This window comes from Capricornis sumatraensis, chromosome 14, assembly GCF_032405125.1.
Source record: "Capricornis sumatraensis isolate serow.1 chromosome 14, serow.2, whole genome shotgun sequence".
In the NCBI taxonomy this organism is placed as follows: Eukaryota; Metazoa; Chordata; class Mammalia; order Artiodactyla; family Bovidae; genus Capricornis; species Capricornis sumatraensis.
This window is the reverse complement of record NC_091082.1, coordinates 61,543,845-61,563,579: the sequence shown is the minus strand read 5'-3', so window position 1 is coordinate 61,563,579 and position 19,735 is coordinate 61,543,845. Positions and strand designations below refer to the sequence as shown.

At 43.0% G+C, this 19,735-nt stretch overlaps 2 protein-coding genes across 2 annotated transcripts; both read right to left on the bottom strand.

The window, feature by feature from the left end:
• Positions 1–4,164: 4,164 nt before the first annotated feature.
• Positions 4,165–7,270, bottom strand: LOC138090270 (PRAME family member 8-like). The gene is made up of 4 exons (XM_068985773.1): positions 6,982–7,270; positions 6,640–6,778; positions 5,988–6,560; positions 4,165–4,738 (listed from the first exon to the last, which is right to left on the bottom strand). The coding sequence occupies exons 1-4, from the start codon at positions 7,268–7,270 to the stop codon at positions 4,165–4,167; spliced, it is 1,575 nt and encodes a 524-aa protein (XP_068841874.1).
• Positions 7,271–14,424: 7,154 nt separating this feature from the next.
• LOC138090269 (melanoma antigen preferentially expressed in tumors-like) lies at positions 14,425–17,293 on the bottom strand. Its single transcript, XM_068985772.1, has 3 exons — positions 17,007–17,293; positions 16,001–16,573; positions 14,425–14,998 (listed from the first exon to the last, which is right to left on the bottom strand). Exons 1-3 carry the CDS (start codon positions 17,291–17,293, stop codon positions 14,425–14,427), a joined length of 1,434 nt encoding a protein of 477 aa, XP_068841873.1.
• Between the last annotated feature and the right edge of the window lie 2,442 nt (positions 17,294–19,735).

Below are 19,735 nucleotides of genomic sequence, written 5' to 3'. Positions count from 1 at the left end.
AAATATTTGTTACTGTTTTCAGAGTAAAACCTTTGTCTCTTTTTTCTATTTTCTCTTTTAGCATATTTTCTCAGATAACATTTTTTCCCAGGTTTATTAAAATATAATTGACATATAGCATTGATTTGTTTTCTGTGTATATGTAAATAATTTGATATATATATCTATATTTCAAAATGATCATCACGATAAATACTTAACAACCACCATGTCACATAGTTATAATTTTTTGTTGTGGTGAGAACTTTAGTGACCTACTTTTTAGGCAGTATTCAAATGCAAGATATAGTATTGTTAATTTTTATCCTCACACTGTACATTACATCCTTATGACATTATTTTATAACTGGGAGCATGGAAAACACATGGAGATTTGTTTTACAGGTAATTTACATGGACATATATATTAATTGCTGTTCAGTTCAGTTCAGTCACTTAGTCGTGTCTGATTCTTTGCGACCCCATGAATTGCAGCATGCCAGGCCTCCCTGTCCATCACCAACTCCTGGAGTTCATTCAAACTCACAACCATCGAGTTGGTGATGCCATCCAGATATCTCATTCTCTGTTGTCCCCTTCTCCTCCTGCCCCCAATCCCTCCCAGCATCAGAGTCTTTTCCAATGAGTCAACTCTTCGCATGAGGTGACCAAAGTACTGGAGTTTCAGCTTTAGCATCATTCCCTCCAAAGAGCACCCAGGACTGATCTTTAGAATGGACTGGTTGGATCTCCTTGCAGTCCAAGGGACTCTCAAGAGTCTTCTCCAACACCACAGTTCAAAAGCATCAATTCTTCGGCACTCAGCTTTCTTCACAGTCCAACTCTCACATCCATACATAGCCTTGACTAGACGGACCTTTGTTGGCAAAGTAATGTCTCTGCTTTCCAATATGCTATCTAGGTTGGTCATAACTTTCCTTCCAAAGAGTAAACGTCTTTTAATTTCCTGGCTGCAATCACCATCTGCAGTGATTTTGGAGCCCAAAAAAATAAAGTCTGACACTGTTTCCACTGTTTCCCCATCTATTTCCCATGAAATGATGGGACCAGATGCCATGATCTTAGTTTTCTGAATGTGAGCTTGAAGCCAACTTTTTCACTCTCCACTTTCACTTTCATCAAGAGGCTTTTTAGCTCCTCTTCACTTTCTGCCATAAGGGTGGTGTCATCTGCATATCTGAGGTTATTGATATTTCTCCCAGCAATCTTGATTCCAGCTTGTGCTCCTTCCAGACCAGCATTTCTCATGATGTACTCTGCATATAAGTTAAATAAGCAGGGTGACAATATACAGCCTTGATGTACTCCTTTTCCTATTTGGAACCAGTCTGTTGTTCCATGTCCAGTTCTAACTGTTGCTTCCTGACCTGCATATAAGTTTCTCAAGAGGCTGGTCAGGTGATCTGGTATTCCCACCTCTCAGAATTTTCCACAGTTTATTGTGACCCACACAGTCAAAGGCTGGCATTCAATAATATGAGATTGATTTTCTCCAAAGTGACTTTTCAATAAAAAATAACATTTGACCATATACTGATGATAAAGCTTTCCAGGGATTATGCAGTTGTAATTATTTACTACCTTAACAGCCTTGTGGTCTGATATGGATCATAGGGTGGTAGAGAAACTGTTCCTACTCTCCATGGAAAGGTATCTGTCTAACAGGGGAGATTGTCAAGAAAAAAACAATTTTAATACGTACCTTTATCCTACAATCCAACAGTTTCACTCCTTGGTATTAGTCTATTCTGTCCATACAAAAAGCATACATATAGAAGCTTATGGCAGCTTTATTCATTGTTGCCAAAACTTGAAAGAAGCCAAGTTGTCTTTCAAAAGGTGAAAGAACTAGTGAACTGTGATACATTCAGGCAATGAAATGGTATCAAACCATGAAAAGACATGGAGAAACCCTCAATGTCTATTATTAAGTGAAAGAACCAATCTGAAAAGGCTACATAAGTGAGTCCAACTACATGACAATTTGCAAAAGGCAAACTCTGAGAATGGTGACATAATCAGATTTTTCTAGGGGTTGAGGTGGAGGAGGGATAAATAGGTAGAGCAAATACTCTGTGTGATTCTACAATGTCATTATGTACTTGACAAAACTCAGAGAATGCACAAAACCAAGAATGAACCTCAATTTAAACTATATATGTAGGGGGATAATGATACATCAATGTAGGTTCATCATTGATAAGAAATATACTAATCCAGTGGGGAATGTTGATGGCTCAGGAGGCTATGCATGTGCTGAGGGCAGGATTTACATAGAAAGTCTCTTACTTTCTGCTCAGTTTTAGTTAGAAGACAAAAATTCTCTAAAATATAAAATGCATTTTTAAAAACACAACTGTAATTCTTCCAGCTCTGAAATTTTGCTATTCTAAATATTTTTTAAATTTATTGGAATCATGTGGCTCAGATTTTTATTTTTATTTATTTAATTTAAAAAAACATTTATTTATTCATTTATTTATTTGGCTGCTCCAGGTCTGGTTGTGGCATTAGGGACAGTCCATCCAACTCCATTATGGCATGCAGGATCCGTCTTTAGTTGCAGCACGGGAAACCTTAGTTGCAGCATGTGAGATCTAATTGCCTGCCCAGGGATCCAATAGGGACCCCTTCATTGGGAACATGGAATCTTAGCCACTGGACCAACATGGAGGTCCTTATTCTAATTAGTTTTTAAAGAAGAAACTGTTCTTTTTGAATGATCATTAAAATTATTTATTTTTTTTTTGGTGGCTCCAAATGAACTTAAGCATTTAAATAAATTATCCACAGGCATTAGTCAGAGAACTACCTACTATTATAATTTATTTTTTAGAACAATTTTCTCACTGATTTCCTCATGTTAATCGCTCAGTCGTGTCGAACTCTATGGGACCCCAGAGGACCCACCAGGCTCCTCTGTCTGGGGCTTCCCTGGTACCTCAGGCAGTAAAGAATCTGCCTGCAGTGCAGGAGACCAGTGTTTGATCCCTGGGTGGAGAAGATCCCCTGAAGAAGGGAATGGCTACACACTCTAGTATTCTTGCATGGAGAATTCCATGGGCAGAGGAGCCTGGCAGATTACAATCCATGGGGCCTTTCATGCATTTTTTAAGTACTCAAATTTTTTTTATAATTTTGAAAGATAGATCTTCTTTATATAAATCACAGCACAAGTATTTGTACTAAATGAACATGTACATTACAGCAGATGTTTATAGCATGCTAAAACCTACAGTCCTGCTCGCCACGTTAGTTCATGTCATCTGGTCTCATGTACCAGCAGGTAACCTAGGAGTCTGGAGGCTCAGAATGTCTATCTCTAGAGAGAGGACTCTTTCCTTTGAGTTCTCCTTGCCCCTCCCTGTGCTGGCTGCTAAAGCAGCTTGCTGCTGCTGCTACTAAGTCGCTTCAGTTGTGTCTGACTCTGTGTGACCCCAGAGAAGGCAGCCCACCAGGCTCCCCCATCCCTGGGATTCTCCAGGCAAGAACACTGGAGTGGGTTGTCATTGCCTTCACCAATGCATGAAAGTGAAAAGTGAAAGTAATTTGCTCAGTCCTGTGTGACTCCTAGTGACCCCATGGACTACAGCCTTCCAGGCTCCCCTGTCCATGGGAATTGCCAGGCAAGAGTACTGGAGTGGGTTGCCATTGCCTTCTCCAGGTGAACTATAATTCATTGGTAGCTTTGTATAAATGCTGAATCCAAGACAGAATGGAGAACTAGTGGGAATAGTAAGGTTTCAGATCACAGATAATTTAGTGCATTTTCTTTCATCAGTAACTAAAGATCTTGAGGTGAAAACAGAGAAAATGATTCTGTATCATGGAGGGCACCAGTCCATATATACTGAAGATTTCTTTATTTATGACCATTTCTTTACAATCATGCACCCAAGGATAACATCAACGTGTACATCACAAGTATATTCAGAAAATTACATTCAGTATTCTTATGCTATTTAACCCATGTCATTGAAAGTCCCATCATTTTCAGAGTCTACATTTCCCCCTACAATCTTGAACTTCCACTGGATCATCTTTTCTTTGCCCATTCACATTGAGCTGATGTCTGAAACTGTAGATTTTCATGTTATGAAGTACACAGGTCCTAGATTTCTGTTTCTAAGTGCGCAGAAGAAAGCTTTTCATACAGGGAACCACCTAGGCAGGGGTACTATAGCTGTATATAATGGGCTCCACATGATGACATAAGTCATCACCATTGTGAGGACAGGGACTTAGGAAAATCCTGATGATCCTGGGCTGGCCTGAGTCTCTCAGGATCTCTAACAGCTGAGTCCGAAGGTGAGCAAGTCTGCCTTCCAGGGGGACACCCTGAGGGCTGTAACTCTCCTGAGGGGCAGGATACCACTCCTGACTTAAACAGGACAGCCCAGCGGTGTGTCGCAGCATCTTCTCCATGACAGCCATGGAGAGAAGATTCCCGCATAGGCTGAAGGAACTGAGCTGGGAGCAGCGGCTTAGGGCAGGCAGGATGGCCTCAAACTGGGAGTCCATGATCCCACACTGGTCTAAGTACAGTTCCTGGATGGTGGCTGCAACTTTCTCCAGCAGAACTTGGAGCAGTTCAGGACTAAAATCAGTCATGGTGACACCAATCATTTCCAGGCTTTTTAGCTGACAGATGTTCGGGCACTGGGACAAGTGGATCAAGTCTGATTCCGTAAGTCGGCATTTAGTTATTGAGAGGTTGTGCAAGGTGGTCTTCAGGCACCTAGGGAGACACCAAACAGTTAGTTCTTGGAAACTGGGTGCCAGGTGGCTACATGGTGGTGTGATATTCAGCTGCTAAGCTGAGTCTGACCCTTGGTGACACTGTGGACTGTAGCCCACCAGGCTCTTCTGTCCATGGCATTTCCCAGGCAAGAACACTGGAGTGGGTTTCTGTTTCCTTCTCCAGGGTACCTTCCTGACCCAGGAATCCAATCTGAGTCTCTTGTGTCTCCTGCACTGGAAGGTGGGTTCTTTACTACTAGTGCCACCTGGGAAGCTCCATGGTGGCTATATGTGAGAGGCAAATGGTTTCTTCAGGGCAAGAGTTAAGTCTGACCATCTGATGAGGGTCAATAAACTGATTGCCCAGTCTCTATCTAGGCTCAGTCCTGTCACCTGCACTATGTGACTGAGTCAATTCATAGAATCTTGAAAGTTCTCTCCCTCATCTATCAAGCAGAATACAACATACTCCACTTCCTTATGAGGATGAATGAGTATAATGGAATGCACTAGAACATGCTCAGAGGAGAGCCTGACACAGAGCCTCAGTCAAAGGTGGTTGTCACTGAATTTTATTTCTAGGTGAATGAAATAAAAAATTATTTCACCTAGGGATTCCTTCAGTCCAACTTTGGGCTCCAGATGCCTATATCTTTGACCAGGTGTGGATCTAGAGAGAAATTCATAAAGAATAAACTTATACAAGATTCTACAACATAAAATGTGATGCCAGGCTAATGGGCTGACTTACATTCTTGGATCATCTACAAATTTTCCATCACTTTTTATTATCTATTTTGCTTAGCTGGATTAACATAATCTCTAGAATCATAATTTTCCCTTATATTAGTTACCTTGTCTGGAGCACAAAAAACAAGATATACAGACAGATAGTTTAAGACAAGCTCATTGTGGCCACAATCCTGGTGAGCATAGAGCTTCTCTTCAGAAATGCTCTGCTCTGATGTGATTCCCCCACAGAGTCCCCTTTATTTCCTCTACTTTGAAGTCATTTGAACATAAACACCTTTGCTGAATGAAGAAATTACAAACCCTCCAGGGCCAGATCCAAACATCCCAGTCAATAATCTATACCTTCACAGCAAGGTGTCCCTTTCAAGAGCCACTATAACAGTTTAGCATGCAATCTTTATTTCCATGGTCATGGGACACCACCCTTCAGGTGACAGTGACTTTGACATTCTAATATTATGTTCAGTGTTACCCAGACAGTGGTGTACACTCACCTGAGCATCTGGTCCAGGCAGCCTTCAAGAAAGGAGGGAGAGTCCAGATGAAGATCCCGGAGGTGGCCCAGCCTCAGGAACTGGGAGGTAATTTGCACAATGTGATCCTGCTCATGCTTCCTAAAGGCAGATACATGGATAGGGAAGAGAACGAGTCTTTGCAGATTACTCATGCGGCCCAGGAAAGGAGCAAACGTGGCCAGGGTGGACAGATGCCAGGTGCAATTCACCTGCACCTCCTGGATACAGTCCAGCTGCACCAAGCTCAAGACCTTCACAATATTTTCCATTGACATCGAAAAGATCTTCAGCTTCTTACAGCACAGATGTATGGAAGCTTTTCTCTGCTCCACCCACCGGAGAAGGTAGGTAAGGAAGTTATTCAGGGTCCTTTTTTTCAGGGAAAGTTCTGTGAAAACCCTCAATGGCGCCAAGTGCTGCTTTGTTATCGAGCTGGGTTCAATCACTGGTGCTCTTCCTGAGCTTGTGCATCCACGATCGTTGGCTCCAGACCACATGATCCAGAATTTATGATCAGTGTCCCGCAAATCTAGCACCCGCAGTTTGCACCTCCTATAGAGAAAAAGGAGATTGGTAGAGATGCATTAAAATCCACCCAGAAAGAAAAAATAGCCACAAAAATTAAGCTCACACTGCTCTCTTCTGCTGTAACTTCAGATTACTGATGTCCCCTGCTGTCTTGCCCTCTTCACTTTCTGACTGACTTTCTTCCATCTCGCTTTCATTTCTTGTCCTTTCTGAATCTTCACTTCTAGTAACTTTAAGGATCACTAAGAGAAGTACATGATATTTCAGGCTCCTGTTCATTACAAGCACCTTTATGCTTCCAGAGGCATTTCCCTTAGTGAGACAAGCCGTCTTCATTTCCATCTTCAGAACCCTCTGGTCCATCCCTTTCCACCCACATTTCCTCACCCCAGCTGTCTTCTCTGGGACACCCAGGATTTTACCAGGTTCCCCAAGTCAGGCTCACCTTGACAGGGAACCTTCTGGGCAAGGAGGACATCAAGTGCTTCCAGCACTGCTTGTAGGGGCCCCACATGAGGCAGGTCAATCAGGGCCCCCAGAGGCAGGCGGACAAAGGGCCAGGTTTGCACCATGGCCTTCAGGGTCTCAATGTGTCGCCCTTGGAATGCTTCCACGAAGAGGGGTGGGAAGAGCTCCATGGGTAGAAACTCCAGAGCAGAAATGACTGTGTCCTCATCCCTCAGCAGGTTTGTTCTTGCAAGGTCCAGGAGTCTGGGTGGGGTTGGGACATTCATCCTGACTCTTTGCCAAAAGGAATCCTGTGGAAAATGCCAAGCAACAAAGCACCCATTTCAGGGCAAATGTGAGCACACCATAGACTGTCTCCCAACGCTTCAGAAGAACCTAGTCAGGGCCAAGATCTATGCACTGCCAAGGGTGGAAGCCTTTCAGTTGTTCCTTTTGATCCTGTGGGTTCACTGGGCACAAAGCTGTAGCTTTTTCCCTACTGATTTCAGTAACAAGCATCTCAACCACTAGCACATTCAGATACATCCACTTCTTTGTTTAATTCATGTCTCACTGCAAAGTGGTTACCAAGAGCCTGAAAGTTGACTCCAAACTTTATTTGGGGAAGACTTCCAGATGATCATTTAGTCTACGGGAAGAAGACTGTCATGTGGAGCAACACAGCCTCCATCCTGTTACTGCAGTTACAGCGAATAGTAAATTTGAAAAAATGCTCCTACATGAATGTCAGGTGTACACACAAAAAAGTATTTTGCATTTCAAAAAATAAATTTACAGATATTTTCATTAGAAATATCATCATGGTAAAGCTATCTTAAAATGGTATCGCTACAGCATGAATCAAAATATTTGGGATTCAGGGTAAATACAATTAGAGGCACAATGAAAACCTGAAATATTATCATCTAAAGAGAAATAATTAAAAAAACACAAAACCTCTCTGTGTCATTTTGAGTTCCATACCACCCTTAAGGTCAGCTAAAGATGTCAGAACAGTCCTGACAGTAACTTACCACTGTGATGTGTTTGGTGTGGTGCTCAGACCATAGGCCCTGGGAGGACTCAGCCAGTGACTCAGGAGTCAGAAGATTCTGCATCCTTTCTTCAGAGACTGAGACTTTTCCAGGTCTTTCTAATCTCATCATCCCTCTGTCCAACTACTAACAAAATCAGAAAAGGTATACCTGATTAGATTATAGAATGCCCATTGTATTGATTTTGATTGGATCTTCATTTTTCTCCACATTAGGTGACTGAATCAGATATACATTCAGAAAACATTCAGAAAAAGCTTGGGTTTCAGAAACCACCTGCAGCCAACCTTCTTCTCCAGTGATTGTGGGAGTCAAATTCCAGGATAAACATGACCCAGCAGGAAAGTCAGACTCAGAGGTAAGCCTGGGTACCTCAAATGTCACAGGAACATCAGAAACAATTTCTTTCTCAAACAAGGAACCTGAGATCCAGGGTGTGAAGTGAGCTGGGAGTAAGATAATGTCTGGCTCGAAACTGGGACCTTGGAATCAGTTCCAAATTGTTTGTAGGGCAACAAGGCTTAGTCTTTCAATTTAAGCATCACTCCTCCTAGCATCTGTACACCTAAAAACACTAATAGGCCTCAGATGGTTGCCAAGAAAAAAAAAAAAAAACAAAAACAGAAAGTCGCTGGATGGAGAAATATGATTTGGATTTTCTTTCACATCTGCTCCCTGGATTAGTCCAATCAGAGAAACCCTGAACCTAAGCCTTATAGGTGTCTGCATGCTCAGTTGAGTCTGACTCTTTGCCACTTGAAGGACTGTAGTCCAACACACTTCTCTGTCCATGGAAATTCCCAGGCAAGAATACTGGAGTGAGTTTCTGTTTCATACTTCAGGGGGTGTTCACAACCCAGGGATCTAACCCCCACCTCTTGAGTCTCCTGTATTGCAGGCAGGTTCTTTACCACTGAGACACCTGGGAGCCTAAGCCATAGCCAACTATAAATAATTGTCTAGTGGGCTACCAGAGGACAGCTTTGTTCCAGCCAGCAGGCTGAATTTGGCTCCCAGGGTTTTCTCTTAAGTTACTGGCTTCCAGAATCAAAGGACCACAATTTGTAAGAGGGGATGGCTGACATGTGAGACTCTGCCTCAGGTTCTGTTTGTCACCATGGCTGTTTCACCCTGTGGTCTTTGAGTGTCAAACAACAGCCCTGCCATTTAATGGAAGATTTATTCTGCACTAAGCTCTGGACTCTATGTTTTTATCTGAGTTAGAGAGCATATAGTACCCATTCCATAGAAGGAGAGATAGATTCAGAGAGGAGCAGTAACTTCTTTGAATGCACACAGCCTGTAAATCATGGAACCGGAAGTTATGTTGGTTGATGTTCTTAAACACTGCTCTATGCCAGCTATGTTCTGCCCACTTTGAGCTTTGTAATTAAATACTGGAGTCATGGGCTCTTCTCTTCTGGGAGGAAGTATGAAAGAGAATAAGATTAAGATTCTTCCACATTGCTTTCTATGAAGAACCTGCTATTTAAAAACTGCACTGATAAAATAAAAGTGGAGTGGCTCCATCTACTACAGTGGTTCCCAATGTCTGGTCCTCCAACTAGTAGCATCAGCATCACTTGAGAACTTATTTAAAATTTATCTTTAAAGATTTTATTTATTTTATCCATTTATTTCATTTTTGGCCATGGTGGGTCTTCACTGCTGCTCTCAGGCTTTCTCTGGCTGCAGAGAGAGGGGCCACACACTTCTCATGCGGTGGTTTCTCTTGTGGAGCACAGGCTCTGGACGATCTGGCTTCCATAGTTGTGGATCGCAGGCTCTAGAGTGCTGGCTCAGTAGTTGTGGCACAGGGGCCCACAGCTCCTTGGCATGTGTGACTCTCACAGACCAGGGGTCAAACCAGTGTTCCCTGTATTGCAAGGAGGATTCTTAAGTACTGGATCATCAGAGAAACCCTGAGAACTTTTCAAAAAGTGACTTCCCAGCCCCACCCCAGACCCACTGTCCAGAAATTCAAAGGGTGAGACCAACATCAGTGTTTTAACAAGCACCCCTCCACCCCAATACCTACCACATCTGCCAGAGATGCTGAGCCTCTTCACTTTGAGACACCAGGTGAAGAAGAGAGGAAGAATAAAGGTCCTGTCTGGCTCAATTCCACCCTCATTTCCATTCTTTTAGAGAGAGTTAGGGAAATCCTCCACCAACCACGTTAGTGCTTGCTGTTGGTCAAGGAGCCCAATTATTAACCTATGTAGCAAAGTTTTTCACTTACATTGGAACCCTTTATAATCTGATTCAAGTACTTCTGGTCAATTCAGTGTTAACAGCCAATTTTAGACTCTCTCTCTCTCTCTCTCTCTCTCTCTCTCTCTCTCTCTCTCTCTCTCTCTCTCTCTCTCTGTGTGTGTGTATAAGGTCATGGAACACTAGGATTCATCAGTCCTAGTTCCACTCTCAACCTTTGTCCTCCACCTTCTCAATGCCCAGAAAGGACTACATAGATCGAGGGCTAAGTGATGGAACATGTACTGAGCCAGAGGACTCCTGCCTGCTTCCAGGATACAGATGAATCATACCCTCCCCAATCAAAATATCCACATCCTCAACCCTGGAATATGTGAATAAGATTGTTTATATTCAAAGAGGAATTTTACATTTGTGATGAAGGATTTTGAGATGTGCAGATGATGCTCCAAGTGATTCGTACTGTGCTGTGGTGGTGTGGCAGTTTTCAGAAGTGTGGGACATCCAGGGAGCAAGAGCTAATACAGGAGCTCTAAATGTGGCCAGATTCCAAACGGGCCATTCCAGGATGTGGGAACATGGAGGATATTCAGGAGATCTTCCTTGCCTGAGCAGTAATCAGCTGTAAAGTTGTGACAGAGCAAAATCAGAGACAGACACAGGTGTCAGTGGTAAAGTCACATGTTATTCAAAACTATACAATATAGGAAAATGTACCCCATTATGAAAATGGACTTTATTTGCAATTTAACAGGCACAAGTATGGATTCAATGCCAAAAAGCAGGATTTTGCCAGGTGTAAAATTTCTAAGAGGAGACATCAGATCTGGGAGGGATTCTGGATGAACCAATCTAGAAGATTTCTTGCTGAAGGGAACCCAACATTATCAGATAACAAGAATGGGTGGTGAGGTATTTTGATCAGATTTTGGAGGTGATCTGATGTCAAGAGTGTAGTTTCTTCCTGAACAGAGTTACAATTCTTATTCAAAATAAATTTTACATGAAAACCCACAGACCCTCTTGAGAGAAGTTCAGGAACCTAAATAATTGTTGATCAAACAAAGAATGCTTTTATTTATTTATTTACTTAATTTATTTCTTTTAATTGGAGGCTAATTACTTTACAATGTTGTAGTGGTTTTTGCCATACATTGACATGAATCAGCCATGGGTTTACATGTGTTCCCCATCCTGAAATACATTTGAATCAGTTCTAACGAGGTAGATGAAATTGGAGCCTATTATACAGAGTGAAGTAAGCCAGAAAGAAAAACATCAATACAGTATACTAACGCATATATATGGAATTTAGAAAGATGGTAACGGTAACCCTATATGCAAAATAGCAAAAGAGACATAGATGTATAGAACAGTGTTTTGGACTCTGTGGGAGAAGGCAAGGGTGGGATGATCTGAGAGAATGGCATTGAAACATGTATATTATCATATGTGAAACAAATAATGCTTTAATTAAAGGGATTTGTTGGGTCGCTGGGTGGACTGGTGTTAACTTGGGAAAAAGTGAAGGTCACTAATGCTGTGCAGGGAGGGTTCAGGCAGGTCATGGGGGGCTTGGAATAAACTGGAAATACTTTGTAAGATTTCCATGATCTGAGTAATATTCTCTCTCTCTCTCCAGTGGTTGCAGGAAAATGATTTTGTCAGCCAACAAAGGAGCAGGAATGGAGAGTGGGGAGAGAGCACAACCTTCAACCTGGCATGATCAGAGCAGTTGTATTGGACACACAGGAGGTACCACAGCCTTGGCTGTTTGCAGGCAGCTTGGCTATGGTTTTTCCAGTGGTCATGTATGGATGTGAGAGTTGGACTGTGAAGAAGGCTGAGCGCCGAAGAATTGATGCTTTTGAACTGTGGTGTTGGAGAAGACTCTTGAGAGTCCCTTGGACTGCAAGGAGATCCAACCAGTCCACTCGGAAGGAGATCAGCCCTGGGATTTCTTTGGAGGGAATGATGCTGAAGCTGAAACTCCAGTACTTTGGCCACCTCATGGGAAGAGTTGACTCATTGGAAAAGACTCTGATGCTGGGAGGGATTGGGGGCAGGAGGAGAAGGGGACAACAGAGGATGAGATGGTTGGATGGCATCACCAACTCGATGGACATGAGTCTGAGTGAACTCCGGGAGTTGGTGATGGACAGGGAGGCCTGGCGTGCTGTGATTCATGGGGTCGCAAAGAGTCAGACACGACTGAGCGACTGAAATGAACTGAACTGAACTGAACTGGATGTGGATATGGCAAAAACATAGAGAGAAGGATGACCACTGGAATATTGATGAGTTCACTGTAATCTCACTTTTTCTTCATGGTGATGGGTTTCTGTAAACTGAATGTTTGTTCCCCATCTCCTACCCCACCTCCCATACCCACCACACCCCACAAATTCATATCTTGAAGCCTTAGTCCCCAGGGTGATGGGATTTGGAGTTATGGCTCAGATGGTCAAGCATCTGTCTACAGTGCAAGAGACCCGGGTTTGAGCCCTCGGTTGGGAAGATCCCCCAGAGAAGGAAATGGCAATCCACTCCAGGACTATTGCCTGGAAAATCCCATGGACAGAGGAGCCTGGTAGACTACAGTCCATGGGGTCGCAAAGAGTCGGACACGACTGAGCGACTTCACTTCCACTTTCTTAGGAGGTAACTAGGTTTGGCTGAGATCATGGAGCTGAAGATCCTTGAGCCATTTAGTGCCCTTAGGATCAAATGAAGAGACTTGAGCTCCCCTCCCCCCACGAAGTGAGGAAACTAGGAAGCTTGTTCCCTCCATAACCCAACCTCACTGCATCTCTGATCTCAGTCTTGTAGCCTCCAGAACTGGAAGATGTAAATTTTTGTTTGTTTAAGCCCCTCAGTCCATTGGATTGTTATAATGGCCTGAACTGCCTCAGACACACATGAATAAGACAGAAAGATTGTACAGGAAGGTGGAAGATATTTGTGGGCTCACAATTTTCTTTTTCTTGAAAAATCACACAGCACATAATAAGAAGTTGGTGCTTTCTGTAGTAGGTTAAAGTAAAATATTGGTGGTATGATTGACTTTATAATGTAATCCACTCTTGCATAAAATTCCTTATGACTATAACAATCGTTCATTATTTTGGGTCATAGGCAATTCATGTGAAAATATTTACTGCCCGCAAGTGTTATTTGTTTTATATCCTACGCATTTATGTTATTTGTTGTTCAGTCCCTCAGTTGTGTGTCCTACTCTTTGGACAGGCTTCTCTGTCCTTGAAAGAATATAATTTTAATAGAAACACTAAAACCATGTTATATGCTTCTATGATTTGTGTGTTTTGCTAAAAGATACAGAATAACTTCCCTAGCCCAGCAGATTAATTAAGACGGGTCATTATCCACCTGGGTAATGAGTTGGCAAAGTCCAGAGGTTCAGCTTATCTGAAGTCCAGAAGTCCCCTTCTAGAATTGGTACCCATGCCTTTTGCAGTTAAACCCTTTCCTCCCACAAAGAAAGGTTAAAAACTGAAACTTATGGAGGGACCAAAAAATGATGAGGACTGCTCATGACCAGGGTCATGGCCTGAGTCAGCCATAAAGGTCCTGCCTAGGCTTTCACGCAAGTGGCTCATTGGACACTAAGGATGCTCCTCTCTGTGTGTATTAACCCACTGAACAGCCCCAGAAGTAAAAAATGGAGGTCAGAGATGCCCCCAAAGAATAAATAACTGTTGGGAATGGTAAGGTTTTGGATCATAGATGACACAGTGCCTTAAAAAAAAAAAATCAGTGTCCAGAGACTCCTGTGGTACAAACTGAAAAATTAAGATAATACACCATGGATGACAGCAATCCATTTACAATGAGGGTCTCTTATTTCTGACTATTTCTTTACAACTATATACCCAAGGATAACTCCAACAGGTGAGTCTCAAGCTTGAATCCACCTAAAGAAATTTAGGTTCCTAGTTCTGATACTACAGGACGAGCATATGTCCACAAGCATTCCTTCACCAGGGAGACTACATTTCCCCCTGCAGTCCAGCTCCCCCTGCAGGATCACCTTTCGTTTCCACATTCACATTGAGCAGATGTCTGAAACCGGCTCTATTTTCCCTTCATGATGTATCTTGTCCTGGATCTCAGTTTCCAAGTGCTCAGAAGAAAGCTTTGATCGATGCACCAAACTAGGCATGGGTGTCACCACCGTATATGATGGGCTCAGGATGGTAGAATGTGTTATCTCCACAGTGTGGGCAGGGTGTCAAGCTAATCCAGATGGTCCTGGGATGTCTCAAGTGCTTCAGAATCTCAAGCAGTTCAGTCTGACACTGGGCAAGTCTCCCAGGTTGGAGGATCCTGTCAGAGCTGAAACTTTCCTGAGGGACAGGGTACAGCTCTTGACTTAACCTGGGCAGCCCAGAGGTGTGTTGCAGCAGCTTCTCCATGATGGCCATGGAGAGGAGGTTCCCACGCAGACTGAAGCGTGTGAGCTGGATGCAGTGGCTCAGGGCTAGCAGGATGGCTTCAAGGTGGGTGTCCCTGATTCCACATTGCTCTAAGTACAGTTCCTGGAGGGTGGATGCAATTTTCTCCAGCAGACCTGGGAGGAGCTCGGAACTAGAGTAGGTCATGGTAACCCCACTCAGATCCAGGCCCCTTAGGTGACTGATATTCGGGCTCTGGGATAGACGGGTCAGGTCTGAATCTGTAAGCAGGCAGTGAGTTATCTCAAGGTTGTCCAACGGGGTCATCAGGCACCTGGGGAGAAAGAGAGGAACTAGGTATTGGAAACTGAGGTGGCAGTTGATCACAAGTTGAGAGACAAGTGATCTTCCCAAGCCCAAGTTTGGTCTGATCATCTAATAAGATTAATACTCAGAATGGCTAATCTCATTGTAGACAGACATTTCACCTTCTCTGTGGGACTGGGTCAAGTACACAGTGTTTTAAAAGCTCTTTCTCCTCAGTACTCAAGCAGAGAAAAATGTACTCTGCTTCCTTACAAAGTGGAATGAAGATAATGGAATGTACCAGGCAAACTTAGAGGAGAGCCTGACATCTTATCTCAATAAAGAGTGGACATCACTGAATGTTAATAGTAAGAGATCTACTTACTAGGCAGGCTACCTTCCAAACATGCTTGGGCCCCAGACATCCATCTCGGGCAGGTGAGGCTTCTGGGTGACATGCATAGAGGACCAACCTGGGCAAAATCCCACAGCATCCACAGAGGATGCCAGTCTGCAAGGTCTCATTTACATCCCTGCTTTATCTGCAAGTCATCTACCAATTTTTATGATCCCTTTGACACCTGCCCCATTACCATAATCTCCAGAATCATGCATTTCCCATATATTATTTACCATATCTGGAGCAAAAAACAACCTTTTACAGACAAGGAATTTGAGATAGGCTCATTGTAGTCACAAAACTGGAGAACACAGAGCATCAGTTCAGAAATGCTCAGGGCTAGAGGAGTTCTCTGTGTTCAATGCCCCCTTTCCTTACCTATTTTCCTAAGTCATCTAGGAAAGATATCTCTTCCTAAGAAATCAAATACCCACCCCCCTAGATTCTAACCCCTAGTCTAGAGCTTCCTATCATAGTTTCCCTTTCAAGAGCCTCTCTCCCAGTTTGGACCCCTGCCTTGATTTGTGTGGTTATGTGATACCACAGTTCACAATGGAGCAGCAAAGGGGACAGTACATTTGATATTCTCTTGTTGGATTCACTGTTACCTGGTCAGTGGTGCACACTCACCTGAGCATCTGGTCCAGGCAGCCTTCGAGGTAGAAGGGAGATTCCAGATGGAGATTCCGGAGGCAGTGCAGCCTCAGGAACTGAGAAGTAATTTTGACAACGTGCTCTTCCTCCTGCTCCTCAGAATCAGGCATGTGGATGTGGGAGATGAGGAGTCTCTGCAAATTGGTCATCTGGCCCAGGAGAGGAGCAAACATGGCCAGGGTGGACAGATGCCAGATGCGATCCACATATACCTCCTGGATACAGTCCAGCTGCACCATGCTCAGGACCTTCATAATATTATCCATGGAAAATGAAATAATCCTCAGCTTCTTACAACATAGGTGTATGGAAGCTTTCCTTTCTTCCACCCATCTCATAAGGTAGGTAAGGAATCCACCCATGCTCCTTTCCTTGAGGTGAAGTTCTATGAACACCTCGAAGGGAGCCAAGGGCTGCTCAGTCCTCAACGTGTCCTCAGCCCCTAGTGCCATTGAAGAGCTTGAGGACACATGGACACTGGATCCAGACCACATTCTCCAGAAGTCCTGGCCAGCATTCCTTAAATCCAGCACACGAAGTTTGCACCTCCTGTGGGGAAACAACAAATTGGCAGTGATGGTTCTAAGATCCACAAAAAATTTAGGCAACACTCTGACTTCCCACCTTAGCTTTTATTTCACATTCCCAATGTCACAAGCTGCTTTGCCCTCTTCTTCCCTCTTTGCCTCACCTTCCTGCATCTCCTTTTCCATTTCAATTTTCCCTAACATTCTACCCTAGTGCCCTTAAGCATCCCTGTGAGGAGGCTGGCACAGGTACTTTCACATTTCTTTGAATCTTAGGCGCTTCAACACTGCTAGAAGGCATTTTCCAGAGTGAGCTTAGCAATGGCCAAGTCTCAATGTTTCTTCATTGGCATCACCAGAAGTGACTGATCCATACATGTGCCATCTACCCTCCTGATGTCAGCTGTTTCTTCTTGACTGATCATAACCTATCAGATTACCTGCATCAGACTCACCTTGGCTGATCCTTCTGTGTGAGCAGGACATCAAGGCCATCCAGCACTGCTTGTAAGGTTCCCAGATGAGGTATCTGCATCAGGCCCCCCAGAGGCAGGCGGACAAAGGGCCAGGCTTGCACCAAGGCCTTTACGGTCTTTCTGCGTCTTCCACAGAATGCTTCCATGAAGAGTGGGGGGAATAGCTCGATCGGCAGATGTTCCAGAGCAGAAACGGACAAGGTCTCATCAGTTAGTAGGCTCTTTCCTGCCAGGTTCAGGAGTCTCAGGGGGTTCTGGACACTCATTCTGAATCTACTCCTAAAGGAATCCTGTGAGAACTTGCAGGAAAGAAAGCATCATTCTCAGGTAAGCATGAACACCCCTTCATCTCTTTCCCCATCCTTCAGAGGAACCATCTCTGAGCAAAAGTCTCTGCTCTGATAGTTGTGGAAGAGCCTCAGTTTTGAACAATTTCACTCCAGTCCCGGCTAAGTGAGGGAAAAGTGATAGTTATGCCCCACAGACACCAAAACAAGCATTTCACAAGGACTAAGCATCAGACTTTATTTTGGGGGGCTCCAAAATCACTGCAGATGGTGATTGCAGCCATGAAATTAAAAGACATTTACTCCTTGGAAGGAAAGTTATGACCAACCTAGATAGCATATTCAAAAGCAGAGACATTACTTTGCCAACAAATATTCATCTATTCAAGGCTATGTTTTTTTTCCAATGGTCATGTATAGATGTGGGAGTTGGACTGTGAAGAAAGCTGAGTGCCAAAGAATTGATGCTTTTGAACTGTGGTGTTGGAGAAGATTCTTGAGAGTCCCTTGGACTGCAAGGAGATCCAACCAGTCCATTCGGAAGGAGACCAGCCCTGGGTGTTCATTGGAAGGACTGATTAGCTGAAACTCCAATGCTTTAGCCACCTCATGCATGTAGAGTTGACTCATTGGAAAAGACTCTGATGCTGGGAGGGATTGGGGGCAGGAGGAGAAGGGGACAACAGAGGATGAGATGGTTGGATGGCATCACCAACTCGATGGACATGAGTCTGAGTGAACTCTGGGAGTTGGTGATGGATAGGGAGGCCTGGCGTGCTGCTATTCTTGGAGTCGCAAAGTGTTGGACATGACTGAGCAACTGAACTGAAATGAACTGAAGGAGGAAGAAACCCAACCCACTATTCCATTCATATACGTTCACTGCTTTGCTTAGGTTAAGTTCCATCTTTTTTGGGGGAAAATATTTAAATCATCACTTAGAGCCTTAAAACTATGGGAATAAAATCATCATGTAGCCCAACACAGCCTCCATCCTCAGTTCCCACAGTTACTGAACTGAGAAACATGAAACAGATACTCCTTAAATAAATATCATTTGCACAAACTGGATATTCTTAATGTCAAGAAATAAAATGTCAAAAATTTAGATGTTTTCATTAAAAAATAAAATCTTATTGGTTAAGATATTTTAAAACAATATAAAGGAAAGCACATAACAAAATGTTTGGGATTAAGGCAAAATTACACTTAGAGGTCAAACCAAAATCTTACATGTATACATCTGAAAAGAAACCTCCCTGACATCCACTGCTGCATGCCAGCAACAGAAACCCACTGACCACAGGAAGGAGGAGGGGTCTTTTGCTGAGGTCTATAACTTACCTGCTCTGCTGGGGTTGACAGGTTGCTCAGAGGTCAGATCTGGTGGAGAAGCCAGGCAGTGACTCAAGAAGTTTCTACACCTCTTCCTGATGCCTCAGGTTTTTATTGGCCTTTCTGATCACATCTTTCCTCTGTCCATCCAATCAGAAAGTGAAGCTTGATTAGATTTCCAAATGTCCATCAGGTAAATCCTGATTGGATATTTGCTTATAATCAGATGATTTTGACTGAATCAGATATTCATTCAGGAAGGAATACACGGCAGGAAGGGAGACAAGTATTCAACCATGGATTCACTCTATGAACGCTGACTGAGTTCTACTAATAGGGTCACTTATGGGGGCTCCCCAGGTGGCTCAGTGGCAAAGAATCCACCTGCCAATCTTTTGATTTCCCTTTCAATTTCATCAATAACCTGTTCATTATTTAGAAAAATACTGGTTAAGCTCCATGTATTTGTGCTTTTCAGAGTTTTTTTTTTTTAATTGATGCCTAGTCTCATTGCACTGTGGTCAGAAAAGATGCTTGATAAGATTTCAATTTTCTTAAATTTACTGAGGTTTCCTGCATCGAACCTAGACTGGTGATTCATTTTTAATATGATATTATACATGTTTCAATGCCATTCTCCTAAATCATCCCACCCTCCCACTCCCACAGAGTCTATGTTGATGTATGGCAAAACCAATACAATATTGTAAAGTTAAAATAATAATAATAAAATAAAATAAACACACACACACAAACAGTTCATATCAAATGAAAAAAAAAATTTACTCAGGTTTGGTTTGGGACCAAATCCTGGAGAATGTTCCATTCCATGTGCACCTGAGAAGAAGGTGTATTCTGCATTTGGATGGAATGTCCTGAAGATATCAATGAGAGCCATCTCGTGTAATGTTATCACTTAAGACTTGTGTTTCCTTATTAATTTTCTGTTTTGATGATCTGTCCATTGGTGTAAATTGAGTGTTAAAATCTCCTACTATTATTGTGTTACTGTCAAATTCTCCTTTTATGTCTGTTAGTATTTGTCTTATGTATTGAGATGTTCCTATGTTGGGTACATAGATATTT

What these genes read in the sequence shown, in the direction of transcription:
- LOC138090270 (XM_068985773.1), bottom strand. Translation starts at nt 7,270, where the DNA reads ATGAATGTCCCAACCCCACCCAGACTCCTGGACCTTGCAAGAACAAAC. An exon ending in CCAGAAGGTTCCCTGTCAAG is followed by an intron (nt 6,779 to 6,981) that starts GTGAGCCTGACT and finishes TACTTCTCTTAG; the next exon opens with TGATCCTTAAAGTTACTAGA. An exon ending in TTACAGCAGAAGAGAGCAGT is followed by an intron (nt 6,561 to 6,639) that starts GTGAGCTTAATT and finishes TTTTCTCTATAG; the next exon opens with GAGGTGCAAACTGCGGGTGC.
- LOC138090269 (XM_068985772.1), bottom strand. Translation starts at nt 17,293, where the DNA reads ATGAGTGTCCAGAACCCCCTGAGACTCCTGAACCTGGCAGGAAAGAGC. An exon ending in ACACAGAAGGATCAGCCAAG is followed by an intron (nt 16,574 to 17,006) that starts GTGAGTCTGATG and finishes GTTTCCCCACAG; the next exon opens with GAGGTGCAAACTTCGTGTGC. An exon ending in TGCCTGGACCAGATGCTCAG is followed by an intron (nt 14,999 to 16,000) that starts GTGAGTGTGCAC and finishes CTTTCTCCCCAG; the next exon opens with GTGCCTGATGACCCCGTTGG.